Raw genomic sequence first — 17,630 nt, 5'->3', positions numbered from 1 at the left:
GAGACTTTTATTTTGGCAACTTCTGTGAGCCTATAGCTATTTCAAAACTAAAAGTTTAGAACTAAAACTCTAGCAGGCTGGTAAAAAACTATAAAAGGCTTTTTCTTGAAATTGGGGAAATTTGCAAATACATGGATGGTCGGTGACATTTGGGAATTTCCTGTCAGCTTTCTTAGGTGTGATAACGTATGGTCATCACTCAGTCTTAGGTGATACATGTTGGAGTTTTAGAGGTGAAGTGTCAGCGCCTACAACTTACTTTCAAATGGTTCAGCAAATATATACCTACGTTTAGATGTCACTTTAAAATACAGCAAAATGCAAGCAATTACTGCGTCTAGGTGGGAGGTCTATAGGTGTTCACTGTGTTATTCTTTTAACTTTGTATTTGAAAAATTTGTAATGAAAAGTTGAAAGAAAGAAAAAAGGAACGAATCGCTGATATGCACAATAATCGCCTGATGAGGCTCTCACAAGCTTAATGGTAAATGAAAGAAGCCTGTCTCACAAGGCTAAATATTGTAAGATTCCATTTTGGAAAATGCAAAACTATAAGGAAATCAGATCAGTGACTGCCAGAGGCTGGGGCTGGCAGCCGGGAGATCTTATTTATCTCTAAAGAGCAAGAGGGAAAATTTACGGGGTGAGGAACATATTCTATATTACGACTGTGATGGTGGGTACATGACTGTGTTGAAATTCACAGAACTGCACACTTAAAAAGGTGAATTTTAATGTGTGGAAAGTGTACCCCCTCAAAAAAAAAAAAAAAAAACAAACCAGAAGAGAGTATCGTGTACAGAAGAACCATGAAAACACAAGGGACAAGAGGACAAAGATCTTACCTAAGACTTGTTTGTTGTGCGTATAATACACTTGGCAGCTAATAAGCACTGCATAAATATTAGCTAGTACGTGCAGTAAATTTTTCCCTAATAAAACCCCTGTGTTCCAGGGACCCTCCACTATGCAGGGCTATGTAGTTCAGGCAGGGCACCAAGTCACTGCTCTGTGGCTGTTTGTGGAATGATGGGTGATCTGACCTTGTCTTACTCACAGGGGTTTGACGTATTTCTGGCTGCATCCTCTGGGACAGTGAGGTCCTTCAGTGTCCTGTATCCTGATGCTCTCTGGCTGGAGGGAACTCTGTGGGCCATCTTAAGGACCAGCAACAGCTCCAGAAAGTTGCCCATGGCTGCTTCGACAGGACTTGTAAGACAAAACCAAACTTCCTTCTCCATGCAGCAAAGACTAGTTCATTTCAAAAAGAAAGAATTTAGAAATTCCCTTTGCAAACATGAAATACTAAGTAAACATGACATTTTGTTTTCCAACATAATAATAACTACTGTTTGCCTTTCTCAGTGCCAGATCCCTTCACAGGCACCATGTTATCCTCATAGCACAGAAGGTGATGGCTCTTGTTAGTGGCCCCACTGTACAGGTGAGACAACTGAGGCTCAGAGACGGGAGATGACTTGCCCTTGGCCACATCCTGGGGTGCTCCGACAGCCAATCTTACACTCATCTGCTTTACCACATGGTCTTTCACAGAGCTACCCCCACCCTGCCCCTTTTCAGCTACTAGCCCTGCCCCTACCCAGGGGCAGCCTTAATGTTGAGTCACTGTGGGTCCAACAGCACCGTGTGGGCCATGCAACCCTCTTCCTCTGGCATAGAATGGAATGTTCTCTCTGCGGTGGGATGAGCAGTGGCATCTAGGTCAAATATGGAAGGGAAGGGGCGGGGAGGGGGTGAAAGAAGAGAAGGTCGGGGGAGAACATGCAGAAAACACCAGATGCTCTTTCTAGCTTTATAAAAACACAGGCATTAGGGAACACAGATTTTTATCATGGCCTGTTAGGAGAGAGAAGGGGGAAGGGGTAGATTAGGCTGTGGAGGAAGAAAGGGCTTCTATACAGACCTTAGAATTGGGTCTGGGGCCCAATGATAATGACAATAAAGATGGTGATGATAACAATCGTCACAGTCACTGTGTGCCTGATACTGAGCTAGGCACTCCCCACGAATTAGCTCAGGTAACTTTCTCAGAGTAACTCTTCAGACTTTAACTACTATTATTTTCATTCCCATTTTCAGATTAGGAAACTGAGGCCCAGAGAGCACATACACTGAATCATATGTTTGCATACGTAGACTCATGTAAATACATGGAATGAAGTCAGGAAGGACACACATCAATCTAATGGCAGCAGTTACCTGAGGTGGGTGTGTGGGTGTGTGTGAGACAAAGGTGGGGAGCTTTAGCCTTTAATTGTATTCTGTAATATTTTTACAGTGGGAATGTGTATCCATCTGTGTGTGCCTTTAAAAAACAGGTGGGTGGTGCTAAAGGCTATCCAAGGATCCCAGCACTAGTTGGGAACCGGTTTCTCAGACTGCAGCTCCCAGTCCCTAACCATCAGGCAGCACTGCTTTTCAAAGAAAGTCCCGTGTTCTTGCCCCTACACTCCTGATGGTGGGGAGGAAGGAGGAAACGACTTATGGGAGGCGTCGGTCCTTTGCCCCACCCGCCTCCCCTGGATTTCCAGGGGGGTACTGGGCTAGTTGCGCGTCTCAGCCCTCGGGGAGCCCATTGCTGGCTATCCTGCCCCAGGACCCGCCCACTGTCACGGAGCGGACTTCGAGCCAATCAGACCGGGGTGATGCCACGCCGGGAGATGAGAGTGGCAGGAAATCAAGGTCAAGGCCCCGGACACAATGGGGCCATTGTCGGCCTCCAGTCAGTTGACTTTCAAGCAGCAGTTCCCCATCCACCCTCGCTCCTTCTCTCCATCCCCGCCTCCTGCCAGGAAGTCACCCAAACCTACTGCCTCCTTTTCAGTCTCCGCCCAAAAGAAGCCGCGTTCCGGATCCGACCCTGGAAGCCGGATCTGGGCTGCCTCACGCCTGGTCTCTTACGTCCACCAGGTGGCGATAGAACACCACACTTCTGAGGGAGGGGAGGGAGGCCAGGGGCTAGTGCTCAATTACTTATCCGGTCCTGGGGGGAACCCAGCACTTCCTGTTTTATCCCCAAACCAAGCCCGATAATACTTTCCCTCACCCTTTATTCTGAGGCCACCGGGACCAGAAATCTCTAGGCCTTTTAGCTTTTAGTTTACTAAACGGCAAAATGGCCCTAGACTACCCCACTTTTCCTTGATGGAGAGGAAAACGGAGGGGAAACTTCTATCCACCGCAAATCACAGCAGGTGAAACCTGACAGTCTCTCTGGTCTGGATGAATCAACTGGCTGATTGATTAGTTTTGTCAGTATATAAGTGTCATCTCTGAAAGGACTTCCCACCCCCCACCCCCTGGTCTAAATTACATTCCCCCCTATTGTTCTCCCTCAGAATCGGCAGCACTTTTCCTTCTTGGCATGTATCACAACCTGTAATCGGACACATATTTGTTAGATTGTTTTCCCCTGGGATAGATGCTCCATGAGAGCAGGTACTGGGTCCACTTTTGTTCCCCAATGCATCCTTAGTGCCAAGGACAGGATCTGGCATGTAGTAGGTGTGCAATAGATCTCTGTCAACATAATTCATGAATGAGTGCCCTATTGAGTAGGGTGAGGCTATTAAACTCTCCTGAGGTTTGTGGGGACTTAAAAAGATAATGAATGAAAAACGCGGGAGCACACAGCAGACACCTAGCAAGCCCTCAATAAATACTCTGCTGCTGCTGCTGTGGCGGCTGGTACTGTTATTGATGGCCAGGGACAAGGCCAGGCACAGAGTTTGGCCAAGCCTCTGAAGGGAGGTCAGCCAGGATTGAGGCGGAGTTGGGGGGAGGTTTCCTCCCTTCCTGGTCCTGCTGGTAATGAGACCAGGTCCTTGGGCCTCAAGTAGGAAGCTCTGAGGCCCTGGAAGGAAGTCACCCTCCCCCACCTCACCGCCACTACCAGATACGGTGTCCTGCCAGCCTGTGAGGTGGGATGGAGATTCCTTAGCCTGAAGCAGCCTGGTTTCTCTTCCTTTCCTCTCACTGCTTCTTTTCTTTAACTGTTGCCAATGCCCAACAACTGCTTCCCTGTGTGTGTGTGTGTGGGGGGGTGTGCGGAGAACACCCAAGGACGAGGGTGGGGAGGGAGCAAGGTGGGGAGAAATCTCCAATGTATAAAGAGGAAAGGGGCCATTTCTCTCTCAGCCTGAAACTGGTGACATTAGATAGTGTATTTAAGACATCTGTCCCCATACCCTGCTCTTTTCCTTAGCTTTTTTCCTAAGCCTGATGCTGTTTGTATGGTAAAAGAATGAAGCTTTAATGAAGAAATAAAAATGATTAACTGACAACAATCTGTAGCCCAGCTGACCATCTGACACCCCATTTCCAGGGCTGGGGGGCTATTGCTCCCATATCCTAGCCTGTGTCCCTCTTCTGCTGAGAGAAGGCAGGATGGGGCTGGGTAAAGGGCAGCAGTGCAGTCTTGGACTCAGGTTGGGGCTGAAATCCTGCCTTCAGCCCTTTTCAGAAACATTGGCCTTACCAGGGGCCCCTTGAGAATGGGGATCCCTCCAGAGTCCTGTTCCTCAGGCAGGAGCTTTTGCTGCTCCTGCAGGTGGGACCTCTGGCTCCATTTCCATGCCCCTCCAGTCCATCCCTACACAGTTCCCTCAGAACCTGGAGAGGGAAAACTTGAGGCCTCCAGCTTTCTGAAGGTCTAAAAGAATCCCCAAGGACCTGGAAGCCCCCACTGGGGCCTGGCCTGGTGAGAGCCGGCAAGTTGGTGGTGGGGGGGGGGAGAGGCCGCCCCCCTGTGTGGAGCTCATGATCTGAGCTTCGATTAGGCTGGAATGTTCCCTGTCTGGTTCACAGCTATGTCCGCGGGGAGATACTGAGAGGGTGTCTGGTTGTCTGGGGTTCCTCGGGCTTGGAAACCCACAGGCCCTGCTGTAGGGCCTGGCTTCTGGCCCGCCCACCCACAGCCCTCTCTTCTTGCCGCTGCCCACCTCACCCTCCATTTCTCAGGAGCCCTCAAAGGGCTTCAGCTTCCCTGGGTCTTGCTCTTGTGGTCCCCTCTGCCCCACCTCCAGTCATCACTTTGTCTCACTAATTTAATTTCTACTCTTTCTTTCGGACTCCCCTCCCCATCTCACCCGGGCTGGCTGTCCCTCCACTCCTTGGAACACTCACATTGTCTGCAGGGTAGGGGCCTTGTAAAGCAGTCTGCTCTCACCTGCCTGGGGACAGGGATGCTGCCATTGGTGGACCTGCATGTGGGAGGGGCTTGATGAGAATCAACCAATGAGTGGCCTTCACCCTCATTGCTTCAGGCCAAAAAGGCTTTATGCACACCTGAGGCTGCTTCTCCCTTCTCTAAATCCTGGAGTTTAAGGCCCCTTTCTCTTCTGCTCAACTCCATCCCCCTTGTCACCCACCACCTGATAAAGGCCATGGAGATGGTGCAGCAGAGGAGTTAACAGGGGCCACCTGGCAGCTGACCCACCTTTCCCAGCTGGGAAAGACCCTGACCCTGACCCAGGTTTCCTCTTCTGTAAAATGGATAATTTACAGCACCTTCTTAGGGTGGCTTTAAAGACTGAATGTAATAATCCCCATAATGAGCCCCTTCGCTCCCCCGGCTACTCTGGACAAGTGGTGACTCTCTCTCCCGAAGATGTGCAATCCCCTCTGGAGAGAGGAGGGCAGCTCTGAGTGCTGGCATGGCATCTTGTTTGCAGGAGTTCTGCACCCCTCACCTTTACCCTGTTCCCTCCCTGGGGCCACACCTTTCCACAGCATGGAAGACAGGGCTATTCTGGGACGAGGGTCCGTGGTATCCAGGGGAAGTTCTGGGCCATGAGGCACTTGACAGTGGGCTGGGATGCATGCCTGGCCAGAAAGTGATAACAAGGATCACTCTTTTGCTCAGTGCCTGCTTCTGCTTTCCAGAGCGGATCCTCAAACCTTCCTCTCCATAGAGATGACCCATGGGCAATGATACCAGCAGAAGTGGCCTCTTTCTCTGTGTTCGGGGTCTCGGGGCAACCAAATCCAGCTACAAAGCTTTGTAGCCACCTGAATGTGGAGTGGGTGGCAGAGTGCAGAGCGGGAGGCTAAGAGACCCACATCCTCAGAGGCCTGGGCCACAGAGGGAAGTAGGTGTGAAAGGTACTCCCCTGGGTCCCAGGCTCTGGCCTCACTATGTGGGGCCACACAGCAAGTAGCACTCACCACATCTGTAGATTCAAAAGGAAGCAAACGCAGAGGCCACAGCTGCCTGAGGGTCTAGGCCACCTCAACCACATGGTCTGCTGCTGGCTAACCTGTGACAGCAGTATAGGCACTTGGCTGTCAGCTGAGGGATCCTGGCATTTTCAGGCAGGCCACCCTGGAGGTCTCTCCTGGAGAGGAGACAGAGAGAGGACGGGTGGGGCGGGGGGGGGGGGAGAGGGAGAGAAAGAGGGAGAGAGAGAGGAGAGAGAGGGAGAGCGAGAGAGAGAGAGCGAGAGAGAGAGCGAGAGAGAGAAAGAGAGAGAGAGAGAGAGAGAGAGCGAGCGAGCGAGCGAGAGCGAGCAAGAGCGAGCACGCGAGAAAGAATCTGCGCAAGGACTGAGGCCAGTTGGTGGAGCTCGGGAGGCTGGGACACCACGGCCCCACAGCCTGAAACCCCACCCCTCCACTGGCCTGGGAACTTCAGTCAGTGGCCACAAGGGGCACTGTGGCCTCCTGCCACCCACGGGCAGCAGGGAAAGGCGCCTGGCATCCTGAGAGGAGCTAGCAGATTTCCTGGGTGTGGGGGTGAGGGATAGGGTACAGGGAGGGGCCTTTTCGGTACAGGGAGAGGCCTTTTTGAAGTTCTAGGGTCATGCTTCAGGAGGAAGAGAAGCACCATACCAGTTTCTGCTGGGTATGTGTTCCGGGCAGTCCCCTCCTAACTGCCGGTGCCTGTCAGACCGGCTCCCCCTCCCCCTCCCCTCTTTACCTGCGCTCAAAAGCATCCTGTGATTCTCTTTACCGTGGTTGATAATTCTGTTTGCCAGATGGTTAGATTGACGTCTGTCTCCCCTGTGGACTGTGAGTCTACAAGGTGCTACTACTGGGATGGCTGGGGCTGTGCTTGTCTTCTTCGCTGTCTCACTAGCACTTGGTACAGAGCCTCATTCATCTGGTGAATGAATGAGTTAAAGAATAAATTCCTTCGTCAGATACCATGAGCTTTGTAAGGGCAGGAACCGCTTCATTTATTTTTGTATCCCTGACCCCTGGCACAGTGCCTGGTACAAAGCAGGTGCCCACTAAATAGTGTGGGATGGGAGACTCACTGGGATTAGAGGTGAGCCAAGAAGAGCCTTTGCAGATGTGATAATGTCTATCCCTTCCCACCTGTTAGGCAGTGAGGACATGGCCTTCTCCTCTGGGTGGCTCTCCTGGGAACAGAGGGCTCCCCAGCAGAGCTGAGAGGGGTGGAATGGTCGTGCTGACTCTAGAAGAGCATGAGAGTTGAGGCTTTCGGGTGGGCTGAGCTGGGGGTGCTCTTTGGGCAGGTCGCTGCCTTTGGGTGAACAGGGAAACTCTGTGGGAGCCACACCCGGTAAGCACTTATCTCTAGGAAAGCTCAAAGAAGACCCAGGGTGGCAGCAGGGGAGGTGTCTGGGCCAGAGCCCGAGGCTGCGGTGGTACAGGCTGTTCACCTGACCCCATCTCCAAAGCCTCCTGAGGTTGGGGGCTGGGGCTAGGGGCTCCCACAGGTGCCACTCTGCATGTGAGGCTCTAGACATCAGGCCATTCCTTACCTTCAGAGAGCGAGGAAGTCTCAGACACACAGGGAACTGACAGACCGAGGGAGCAGGGGTGGGATCTTGCACTGGGCTTGGGGTGGATCCCCTGCCCAGTGAGCAGAGCCTTAGCGCTGTGTCCTGTGGAGTGAGGGTCCCTCAGGGCTGCAGAATAGCCCAGGCTCTCTGACCATAGGTTGATTTCTGGGCCCATCTTTCATGTCCAGATGAACTGAGGAGGAGGTAGAGAGTCTCCTGGGACCCAGGTCCCAGGTACTAAACAGACATAAAGTCCGGAGTTTGCAGCCCAACCCCGTATCTCAGAAAGCAATTAAGCCATGTAGTGTTGGCTCCTCTTAGCCAACAAACCGGTCTTGTCTTAGGGATTCCTGACTCCTGATGGGCAGAGAAATGCACTCATTTAGGATCCCCTCCCCCAGGAGTCTATCTGAGCATCTATCTGACCAGCGTGGATGGACCAGAAAACAACCCGACGCAGATGTCAGCCCTGGCGCTCCTGCTGTGAAAGCCTGTGCTAAATGTTAGGATTTGAAACTACAGGTGATGTGCAGCTTGAGACATAATTTAACCTTTAATTCTTGCTTTGAGGGTTGCAAAAACGCCCAAACCTAACCAAATCAAAACAAAATAAAATGTGAATTCTTGACTAGCAGCAAGAGGTACCATTTCAAAGACTCCCTTTGAAACGAAGCATAAACTTGACTTCCTTTTATTCAAGGGGAGAAATATTTACCCAGAATGGATGCTGGCTAGTGTGGGTGGGGGGCATAAAGAGGATTTAAACACACACACACAGGCACACACTTTTATCTCTAATTCTGTCAGGCCTGACATGTTTTGATAAAGGCGGACTTGGGTTAAAAAAAAAAAAAAAACGGACTCTTTTTCTACCGAAACAGCATCTCATCAAGTGGAAAGATCCTCAGCAGTGCCAAAGCCCGGGGGCTGGTCTCTGTTCTGAGCCGTCGGGGTCTCGGGCTGCAGCCTCACCACGAGCTGACCCAGAGGGGAGCTGACATACCAATTGTAAACCCCTTTTTTCGTTTTGTTTTCCTAAAGCCGAATGTGGCCCCATCGGGAGGTGACCGCAGCCCGGATGTTGTGACCGTAGAGGCGGGTTCGGGTCCGACCGGGTAAAGGCCCGTTCCAATAGGTGCGGCGCGGGTGCACCCGACCAGTCTCGAGCGGGGTCTATCCCCGGCACCGGCACCGGCACCGGCACCCGCGCCGGGCCCGACCGGAGCCCCAGGGCTCTGAGACCCGCCTGCGCGCCGCCCGCGGCCGCTTCCTAGGGGTGGGGAGAAGGCGGGGGACTGAGTTGCATCCTCCCTCCTTAAATTCTAGCGTCCTCCATTTGCTGCGCCCGGGGTGCGGCCTGTTTAATCGCCGGCCCCCAAATCGGGGCGGCCTCGAGAGTAGAGCCGGGGCTGCCAAGAGGACGGCGGAGGGGCAGTAAGGGAGCGCGGCGAGCCCGCCGGGCAGTGCCCTGGGCGCGCGGAGCTAGGCGCGCTGGCGGCCTGGCCACCTGTGCAGGCGCGCGGCGTCTGCACCCTCGCCCCGGCCAGGGGCGCCCATAGCTACCGAGCCGGCCCGAGGGCGGGGCTGGAAGTAGCGGCCCGGCTGGGCTGCGGCGGCGGCGAGGGGCAGCCAAAGCGGTTCTGGCGGGCGCGTCTTTCCTGGCCGGGCCTCTCCGGAGCGCAGCGCCAGCGCGCCGGACGTCCTGAGAGCCGGCGGGCACCCTATTCGCCCCCTGGCGGCGCCGGGGACACGCCGGGCGCCGCCGCCGCGGCGGAATGAGCTGTCCACAGCAGCACTGGGCGCCGCCCGAAGTCACGCAAGAATCTGTCCCAGGGTTGCGAACCGGGATGCAGGCCGCCTTTGGGAGGAATGGAGGGGCGGTGGAAAGAGGCAGCTATGAGGTTTGGGGGGTTTCCCGGGATGCACGTCCTCCATTTACCGCGTGGGCTTCTCCACCAGCATGATGACTGACACCCAGGGACTTCACCCCTGACTGGTCCTACCTCCCTTCCATCTCTCTGAAAATAAAATCCTCTCTCTTATTCTCACCCATTCTGGGAAATCGCCTCTTCCCTCCTCCTGCAGTGACCTGACAATTCAAGACCCAGCCATTCCGGGACCTGCCACTCCCTGGACCTTGCACAGGCAGAGAGTTCTGAGGCAGCGCTAGGAGGTTAGCAGGAGATCAGCATTCAGTGTGATCCTAGGTGCCCATTGGGAGCCTAGCACTGCCCTAGGCTTTGTAGGAGGCAAAAATCCTTGCCCTCTAGACGCTTCCAATTTCAGAAGACAAACATTCAGGAGACAACTGGCACAGCAAGTGACCTGGCAGCAGGAGCTTCAGGGGAGGGCATGGTGGGGATGGGCTGGAGTGTGAACACTGGAGCCGTTAGAACTTGCCTAGTGGCCAGTTTGGGTTTGGAAGGGGAGAGGGAGAGAGAGGGGGTAGGAGAAGAGAAACGGAGAGGGAGAGAGAAGATATTCCTGGTCCATTCTGGAGTGGAGTGGAGGGCTGGTGTGGGAGAGCCAGAGGGGCCAATCCCAGAGGCTCTGTACGAGTTGGCTTCTGCAGTAGGAGAGACAGAGGGAGACGGAAGTGCTGGAAGCTGGATGCCCCTCTGGGAAGCAGCAGCAGAGCCTGCTCTGAGGTGCTGGCTGCGGCAGGCTGCCACTTGGAGAGTTCTGAGGGGCTTCTTCAAGAGGCTGGGTCATACACTACAAAAAACAAAACAGAACGAAAACCTTGGGTCACACTCAGGTTTTTGTCAGAAAGGAGGAAGCCCAGGTTATGGACGGAGAGGGAGAAGCTTGGCCTAGGTTCAAAGGTGAAAAGATTAAAAAGAGTGAGGCAGGAAGGGGCAGGTTAATTAGCGCTGGGAACAAGAAGGAAGCACCAGGCGGCTTCCTGGAAAAGAGGAAGCCAAAGGGTAGAGCCTCTCTGAGGGGCCAGCAGGGGGCGCAGGGGCCTCAGAACCTAAGACCCACCAGAGTTGGCTGTAGTTGACAGTCGCTGTTGTCAGTTTCTGCCCCATTTCACATTCCATTTTCCTTACTGAAGTCATCTCAGGCAACTGGGGAGATCCATTCCTACCCAGCCTCGGGCTTTGTACAGAAAATGTGGCAAACTCAGAATGAAACTTCTAAACCTCATTGTGCCCTCCTGCCCAAACCTTTTCAGGTCTTAGAGGGGCTGGTATCTTGCCTCAGTCTTTGACTTAGAAAAACCATCTTTCTAGTACCTGGAGACAGACCACTGGGTCTTGTCTCAGTAGCAGGTCTTCCCACTTGGCCTTAGCATCCAGAAAGGCCTATCCATGCCTGGGGTTGGGCTGCTTCATGGTAACCTCTCAACTCAACTCTGGGGGCAGGCTCTGATGGGGTCCTGGGGTCAAGCCTGGCAGACAGAGACTGAAGAACCCACATACCAGGCACTGGCTATGCTGACATTTCCACAGGGAGGACTGAGGCTGCCCAGATGATGAGCTGGGAGAGTTAGGGGCAGGCTGTCCAGAGTCGCCAACCACAAAGAGGGCTCTGGCAGCAAGCATGTTAGGTGCATGACCTCATCTGCTCCTCACAGTAGCTCAGGGTCCCATTATCCCTACTCTTTGACTGGTTCCAGTTCCCAATCCTAGCCAGGCACAAGGGGTTGAAGTCTGTTCACTAAGCTGATATAGAGGACACAGTCCAGTCTTGGCGTCATTCACTGTGTGGTGGCTTAGTAAATATTAATTAACTCTGAGGACAAGCTGCACTTTGACTCACCTCTGGCTAATTAAATATACCTGTCATGTAAATCAGCAGAGGAGACAGAGAGACATTAGGCTATACTGAAAAGAAATTAGGCTGAGGGACAGTAGGACTGTTGGCCTTCAAGTAGAAATCGACCTTGGCCTGCTCTGGTTCTCTGTGTGTTCTTTGAAGTGTGGGCCAGAGTGGTGGGGATGAGGAATAACCCATCTCTCGGAGAAAGCCTCTCTCCCAACGTTCTGGAGAACTGGGAGGAGGGAGGCAGCGTTCACATAGGCACTGGGCCCCACATGCCCACAAAGACACGAGTGTTCTCTAAGGAACAGGACAGAATTGCTTGGCCTCCCCGGTTCCCTCTCCTCCATCCTCATCCCTGAGGCATCATGTCCCAATGGTCCTGGGTCAGCAGAAGGAGACCTGGGGCCCAAGAAAGACATGCTGTGAAAGCCCCTTCCAGCAGCGCCTAGCAGTTTCAGATGTGGGGCTGGCAGATGTCTCATGGGCCTCTGCTTCCTTCTGCTTCTTCCTGAAGAAGATGAGCCATGGCAACCTCCCAGGTCCTCTGGAGGCCCAGCTCCCCCTCTGACCAACAGGGAGACCAAGGGAAGGCCATTTAACCTCACCAGGCCTGGCCTCTACTCTGTCAAATAGGGAAATCATAATGCTAGCCTCACAGTGGGGCTGTGCACAAAGTAAGGGCACAGGAAGTGTTAACTCTTGAATGATGATGGTCATGATGATGACGACGATGACTATATCTAGTTCATTACAACCAACTGTATCCCCAATAATACTGCGCTGCCTTGAGACACAGTTGGAGTAGCTATTGTGTTTGAGCCCTAACCTGTTACTTTGAAAGTGGCTATTTTTTACATGCAAAAAGAGAGAACATCATCTCAAAATGATGTCCTGAAGTTAACATGTAAGAAGAAAATGAAATAAGGCAAGGGCAAGGGCAGAGTGAGCGTATGAGTTGTTGAGAATGGATGTGGCAGTGTGGCAGATGCCTGTGTCCCTTCCTCTCCCATCCAAGTTCCTCCTGCAGCCACCTGGGAACCCTCACCCCTCCTTTTTCCCTGGAAGAGTGTTTTGAGCATGGATCAGAAGAATAAGGCCAACTGTCAGGGACCATCTCCTAGGGGAAGCCACACGGGTCATCACGGTGGGCCACAGGAGCCCTGCAGAGTCCTCTAGAGCTGCCAAGCCAGCACAAGACAAACCTTTACATTCAGCACATTGGAACAGATCAAATGTGGTTCTCAAAAAGCTCAGACTTGCAAGCTTTGGAGAAGGCCCAGGTTTGGCTCCTTTTAACTCCCAAACAAATTCTTGTGGGATGCTGCAATTACTTGTGACAATCCCTCTCCTTGCCTGGGACTTTGATTTCAGATTTAGACATGTAAAACTGGGTGGCTGGCTGGGCCTTGAGCAACTTGGGGGGTGCGGTGGGAGGTGGCCAGGGAAAATTCTTCGCAGCATATTGTGTTTGGAAGCGAGATCTCGAGGAATCAGACGCTGTAGCTCTGTGTGTGTTACCAGAACTTTTCAGCCACTGTGGCAGATTTCCTGTCCCTGAAATTGGTTCACTATGCTGGAGTGCCTCATTCTGTCCTTTGAAACGCAAATGTCTAGGAATCATTTTCTGTAATAGTCTTATGTTAGAGTTATTTTCCAATCACTGTAACAAATTCTGCAGTCCTTACCCTGAAATCTTATCCCTCGGATAAGCAGCAGGTGAGGATTTGTCAAGGCCACGGGGAATATTTTAGTGGTAATTTGTGCTGACCTGGCCCCAAGGTGCCTGGAATCAGGAGGTGATGCAGAAACAAGAGAGGAACATGGCTGGGTAAAGAGTGTCTGGATGTCGGGATTCTGTGGCCTTTCTAGATACCTAGGTGTACATGCAAATGCTTTGGGCAAACTGCCTATGTCTTTGTATTGACACTGTACCTGGCCTTAAAGCACATTCAGCTATTCTGGGGGGTAAGGTGGGGACCTGGACCTTGGATCAGGCTCCTGTTTTCTTACTTCTTGGCTGCCACCTGGTCTGAGAGCCTACACAACTTTAGTTCTGGCTCTTTGGACTTTTGTACTGGCAGCAAAACAGCTGGATACTGCTGTCCCTGAAAGAGACTTGAGGAGTCTGCCAGATCTAACAACCTGCCTCTTGAGGCTGGTGCACATGACAGAAGTCAGGAATCAAAAATGGCTGGGAGGGGGTGGGGTATAGCTCAGTGCTATGTATGCACAAGGTCCTGTATTCAATCCTCAGTACCTCCATCAACCAAAAAAAAAAAAAAAAAAAAAGGCTGGGAATTCCTAGACACCTGTAAAATTGAAGGTGGTGAGCAGAGTCATAGGCTGGTACCTGTTGGCAGATCTTGGGTAAGAAGCTCTTGCTTTTATTGCAGGCAGTTGCCATAGAATCACTAACACTGCTATTCCCTCGAATACCTGTGAGTTCTTTTTCAACATATCATCTTGTCTGGATGAAGCTTAGAAATTACATGGAACAATGTGAAAAGAGAGAAGGTCAGAATGAGGGGGTGTCTTTCAGACCAACCAGATTCTCAGCGAAATCTGGACTAAAGAAAACATTAAGCTGTCCTACTCTAGATTTGAAATATTGGAATTCCTGAGGGAGCAAGATGAGAAGGGAGATTCCAGGGACGGAATATAAAGGGAAGGGACAAAAAAATGGGACAATTTCCCTGGAGTTCTTTTGCATCTTATAAAGATAAAGCTCAGAGTTCCTGAGCAAAAGCAAATACTCAACTGTTTCGTCCATCTGAGTGGGAAGAAGGAATGAGTAAGCTAGAATCACAGGACACTGCAACACAAGGCCTGATGGCTCAGGGAACCAGCCAGTGGACACTGAGGGACTGAAAGAGTCAAGAGAAGAGAGAATGTCTCCCCTAGAGGCCCTTAAGAACATAACTGAGACATTCTATTTCTGAATAAGAAGACTCAATATTATAAAGATATCAACTCTCTCCCAACTTAATTTACATAGTAAATAAAATCACAACCAAAATCCTAACAGGCCTTGTTAAATGAAACTTGACAAGCTGATTGAAAAGTACATTTGGAGAGAAAAAATACGTAAGAAAAACAAAACAATCTGGGGGGGAAAATGAAGGAGAAAAATACACTGTATCAAAATATACTCAAAAGCTACTATTAAAATGGTGTACTGATACAAGGAATATAAAAAAGTTCAATGCAACAGAATAGAGAATCCAGAAACAGTCACATGTATTTATGAGAGTTTTGAATATGAGAAATAGTATTTCAAGTCACTGGGGAGAGAATGGCCTATAGAATAAATAATTCTGGGCAGCATGTGAATCAGCAAAAACAAAACAAACAAAACAAAGTTAGATCCCTAACTCACACCATATATGAAATAAATTTCAGATGAATTAAAGAGCTAACATAGAAACATAACTACAAAAGAAATATAAGAAAGTATGGGAGAATATGTTTATTATCTGGGGATGGGGAAACCTTATTTAAACACCATAAAATACAAAGCCATAAAGGAGAGGACAGATACATTTGGTCAAAATTAAAAGCCTCTGTACAATTCAAGGAACCATTATAAGGCTAAATGGACTGGTCGGCCTGGACTGACAGGTGGCTGGTTCTGTCTGGGAGCAGACTGTGAGGCCAGATGGCCTTGAAGGCCTTTCTTTTCCCTCACAATTCCTTTGTAGAAGTCACGGTTCAGGAGGAAGCAGTGAAACACCAGAGGGTGGCTACTCCCCATTGTCCAACATCTCCAGAGCCCTACAATCAAGAGATAACTCAAGTCATCGTTATTCAGAGCTAGCTCAAAACCAGCAGGTTAAGTGGAGCGGGGTACAGGAGATGAGACCATGAAGAAGGATGTAAGTAGAAACAGTTTTGCTGGCCCTGGGTGAGAAGAAGGAGGACAGGCTGACTGTCAGACATCATGGTCTCCAGTTCATAGGCCCATCTTTCACAGAGTGGATGTGGTTCAGGCAGCTCCTCCCAAGACCTCATTTTCCCAGCAGAGAGAGCCTTTCGGAAGAGCATGCAGAGAAAATGCTGTCCTGTGAGGGCTTTAATACCTCCATGAGACCCCTCAGCTCTGTGGGGATCAGGGCAGTCCAGGGATGATGGCCTCTGCCCAGACCCCTAGTAGCAGTGACGATGGATGTCCCTTTATTTTGGGGTGGGCTGGGTGGCCTTGTCAGAGGCTTACGTCCTATAGACTTGTCTCTGTTTCATGTCTGGAGAACACTGCGACTCAAGGCCCTCTAAGCAAAATGAAACTTGTCTCATGGAGCTTTTGTCAGCCAGTTCACCCTACAGGAAGCAGGCTCTGCTCTTGAGGGAGTCCAGGGAACCACTGTGCTCAGCTACTCTCAGCCCGTACTTCGTACTTGTGAGCCGACTCTGAGCTCAGAGTGTGCTTGCCTGATTCGATTAGGACAGCCAAGTCTTAGGAAACCTCTGCCGTATTCTGATGCCATCCACTAATCTGAGTTGAGCACATGGACTTGGGGTTTGAGAGGAGGGAGAAATTCTCAGCAGGGAGATAGGTGCCATTTTATAACATGAGAAGCTGCAACAAGGAAGGATGGGTATTGAGAAAACCAGGAGACAATACCAGGACTGGCCAGAAGTGGGGCAGAGACCCAAAGATGGAGTCATATTCCAAGAAGCATCAAACATTCTCACAGGCCCTGAGTTGGCTTTCAGAGCAATTTTTCAGGATTTGTAGGGTGAGGGGTCAGAAGTAAAATAAGCACAGCTAGGGAGAAGACCAAGGCACCCGATCCCTCATGAAAGGACACCACAGGGGTGAGGAGGAGTCACTAGCCTCAGGGAACTTAAAAAATGGACTATGAAACTCAGATTTAATGTCTCCGAAAGGGAAGGAAACAACTCCATATCCATGTAAAAACTGGCTGAGTACCAACCATAAACCAAGTATCCAAATGAGGGCAACATAAGGAGACCCCTGCACCCCTCACCCACCATTACTACTACCAGCACGCACCCAGCACCGTCACCCAACCGTGCCTCCCACCTCCGAGATGACACAAGACCAGTCCTCCCATCTGGCACAAAATATAGCAGTTTAGAGTGTGTTATGATATTGCAACAAAAATTCAGGGAAAATAGGAGATATTTAGCTAGCTCAAAATCTCCAACTTCCCAGTGGACAGAGGAGGCTCCAACCAATCAACCCATGTCCAATAAGGAGAACAGGTGTCTTTCCTTGAAGCCTAAGCAAGCCCTCTTCCAGGCCCTTTTCATTAACAGCCATGCTGATCAGCCAGGCTGAAGGATGCAGCCTCTTAGAGACCCCCTAGGGGAGGGTTCTATTTCTACTTTCAGATCAGGACCAGTGATTCTGAACCTATTTGGGCTGTGACTTCCTTTGAGAGTTTTGAAGAAAACCATGGAACCTCTTCTCAGGAAAAGGTACCTTGCACATACAGGTATAATCTTATGTAAAATATCAGGAGCTTTACAGACCCCCCAAAAGCCCCAGCTTAAGAATTTCTGCCAAAGGCAAATCTCTCCTTTTGTTATGTAAGAGCTGTTTCCCAGGGCTGATTAACTGCTATCTTAGATGTCCAACAGGTGAATTAATATTCAGCACTGACCTCTTGTCATCCCACACCCTCAGCAGATGGCAGATTCTCTCCTGTTGCCTACGGCCAGAAGGAAGCAGAGCCCCTAGACTGAGACCTCCTTTTGTTTTTCAAAAGGGCACTCTCCTCTACCATCTCCAGAAAACCTCAGACACCCCAGGCCTGGCCCAGAGATACTAAGTGACAAACCAAAAATAAATCGGGTCCAGTATACAACTAGGCCTGTGAAGAGAGCATCACAGACTGGAGCCTCCTTGGGCTGGCTGTGGAAAGGTATGACAGCAGGACCAAAGCTGAAATGGGAAGGGGTCAGCATGGGCTCCCCTCCCTTCCACTAAATGCAGACTAGCTGATCATAAGGCATCTGCTCTTTTCATGGTTTCTCTACCTGGAATGAAGGGGCTGTTGGAGGCAGCGCTCCTATCAACTACTCAAATTCCGCATTTGTCTCCCTTTTTACCAATGGCACAAGAGCGAGGAT

General features: G+C 50.9%; 1 protein-coding gene across 4 annotated transcripts in view; it reads right to left on the bottom strand.

The window, feature by feature from the left end:
* The window catches only part of CYSTM1 (cysteine rich transmembrane module containing 1), a 68,368-nt gene extending 61,991 nt beyond the window's left edge, over positions 1–6,377 (bottom strand). Inside the window, exons 1-2 of one of the 4 annotated variants that reach the window (XM_032476878.1) lie at positions 6,187–6,377; positions 1,058–1,251 (exon numbers count right to left, since the gene is read on the bottom strand). In XM_032476878.1, coding sequence (XP_032332769.1) covers positions 1,058–1,251; positions 6,187–6,260 — 268 coding nt within the window. In that variant the 5' untranslated portion in view covers positions 6,261–6,377. The remainder of the gene's footprint in view (positions 1–1,057; positions 1,252–6,186) is intronic. The other 3 variants (XM_032476880.1, XM_032476879.1, XM_006172904.3) reach the window with 3 other exon arrangements.
* Positions 6,378–17,630: the final 11,253 nt, after the last annotated feature.

The sequence above is a fragment of the Camelus ferus genome, chromosome 3 (genome assembly GCF_009834535.1).
Source record: "Camelus ferus isolate YT-003-E chromosome 3, BCGSAC_Cfer_1.0, whole genome shotgun sequence".
Classification (NCBI taxonomy): domain Eukaryota; kingdom Metazoa; phylum Chordata; class Mammalia; order Artiodactyla; family Camelidae; genus Camelus; species Camelus ferus.
The sequence above is the reverse complement of the archived record's forward strand: the minus strand, read 5'-3'. Positions and strand labels throughout refer to the sequence as shown.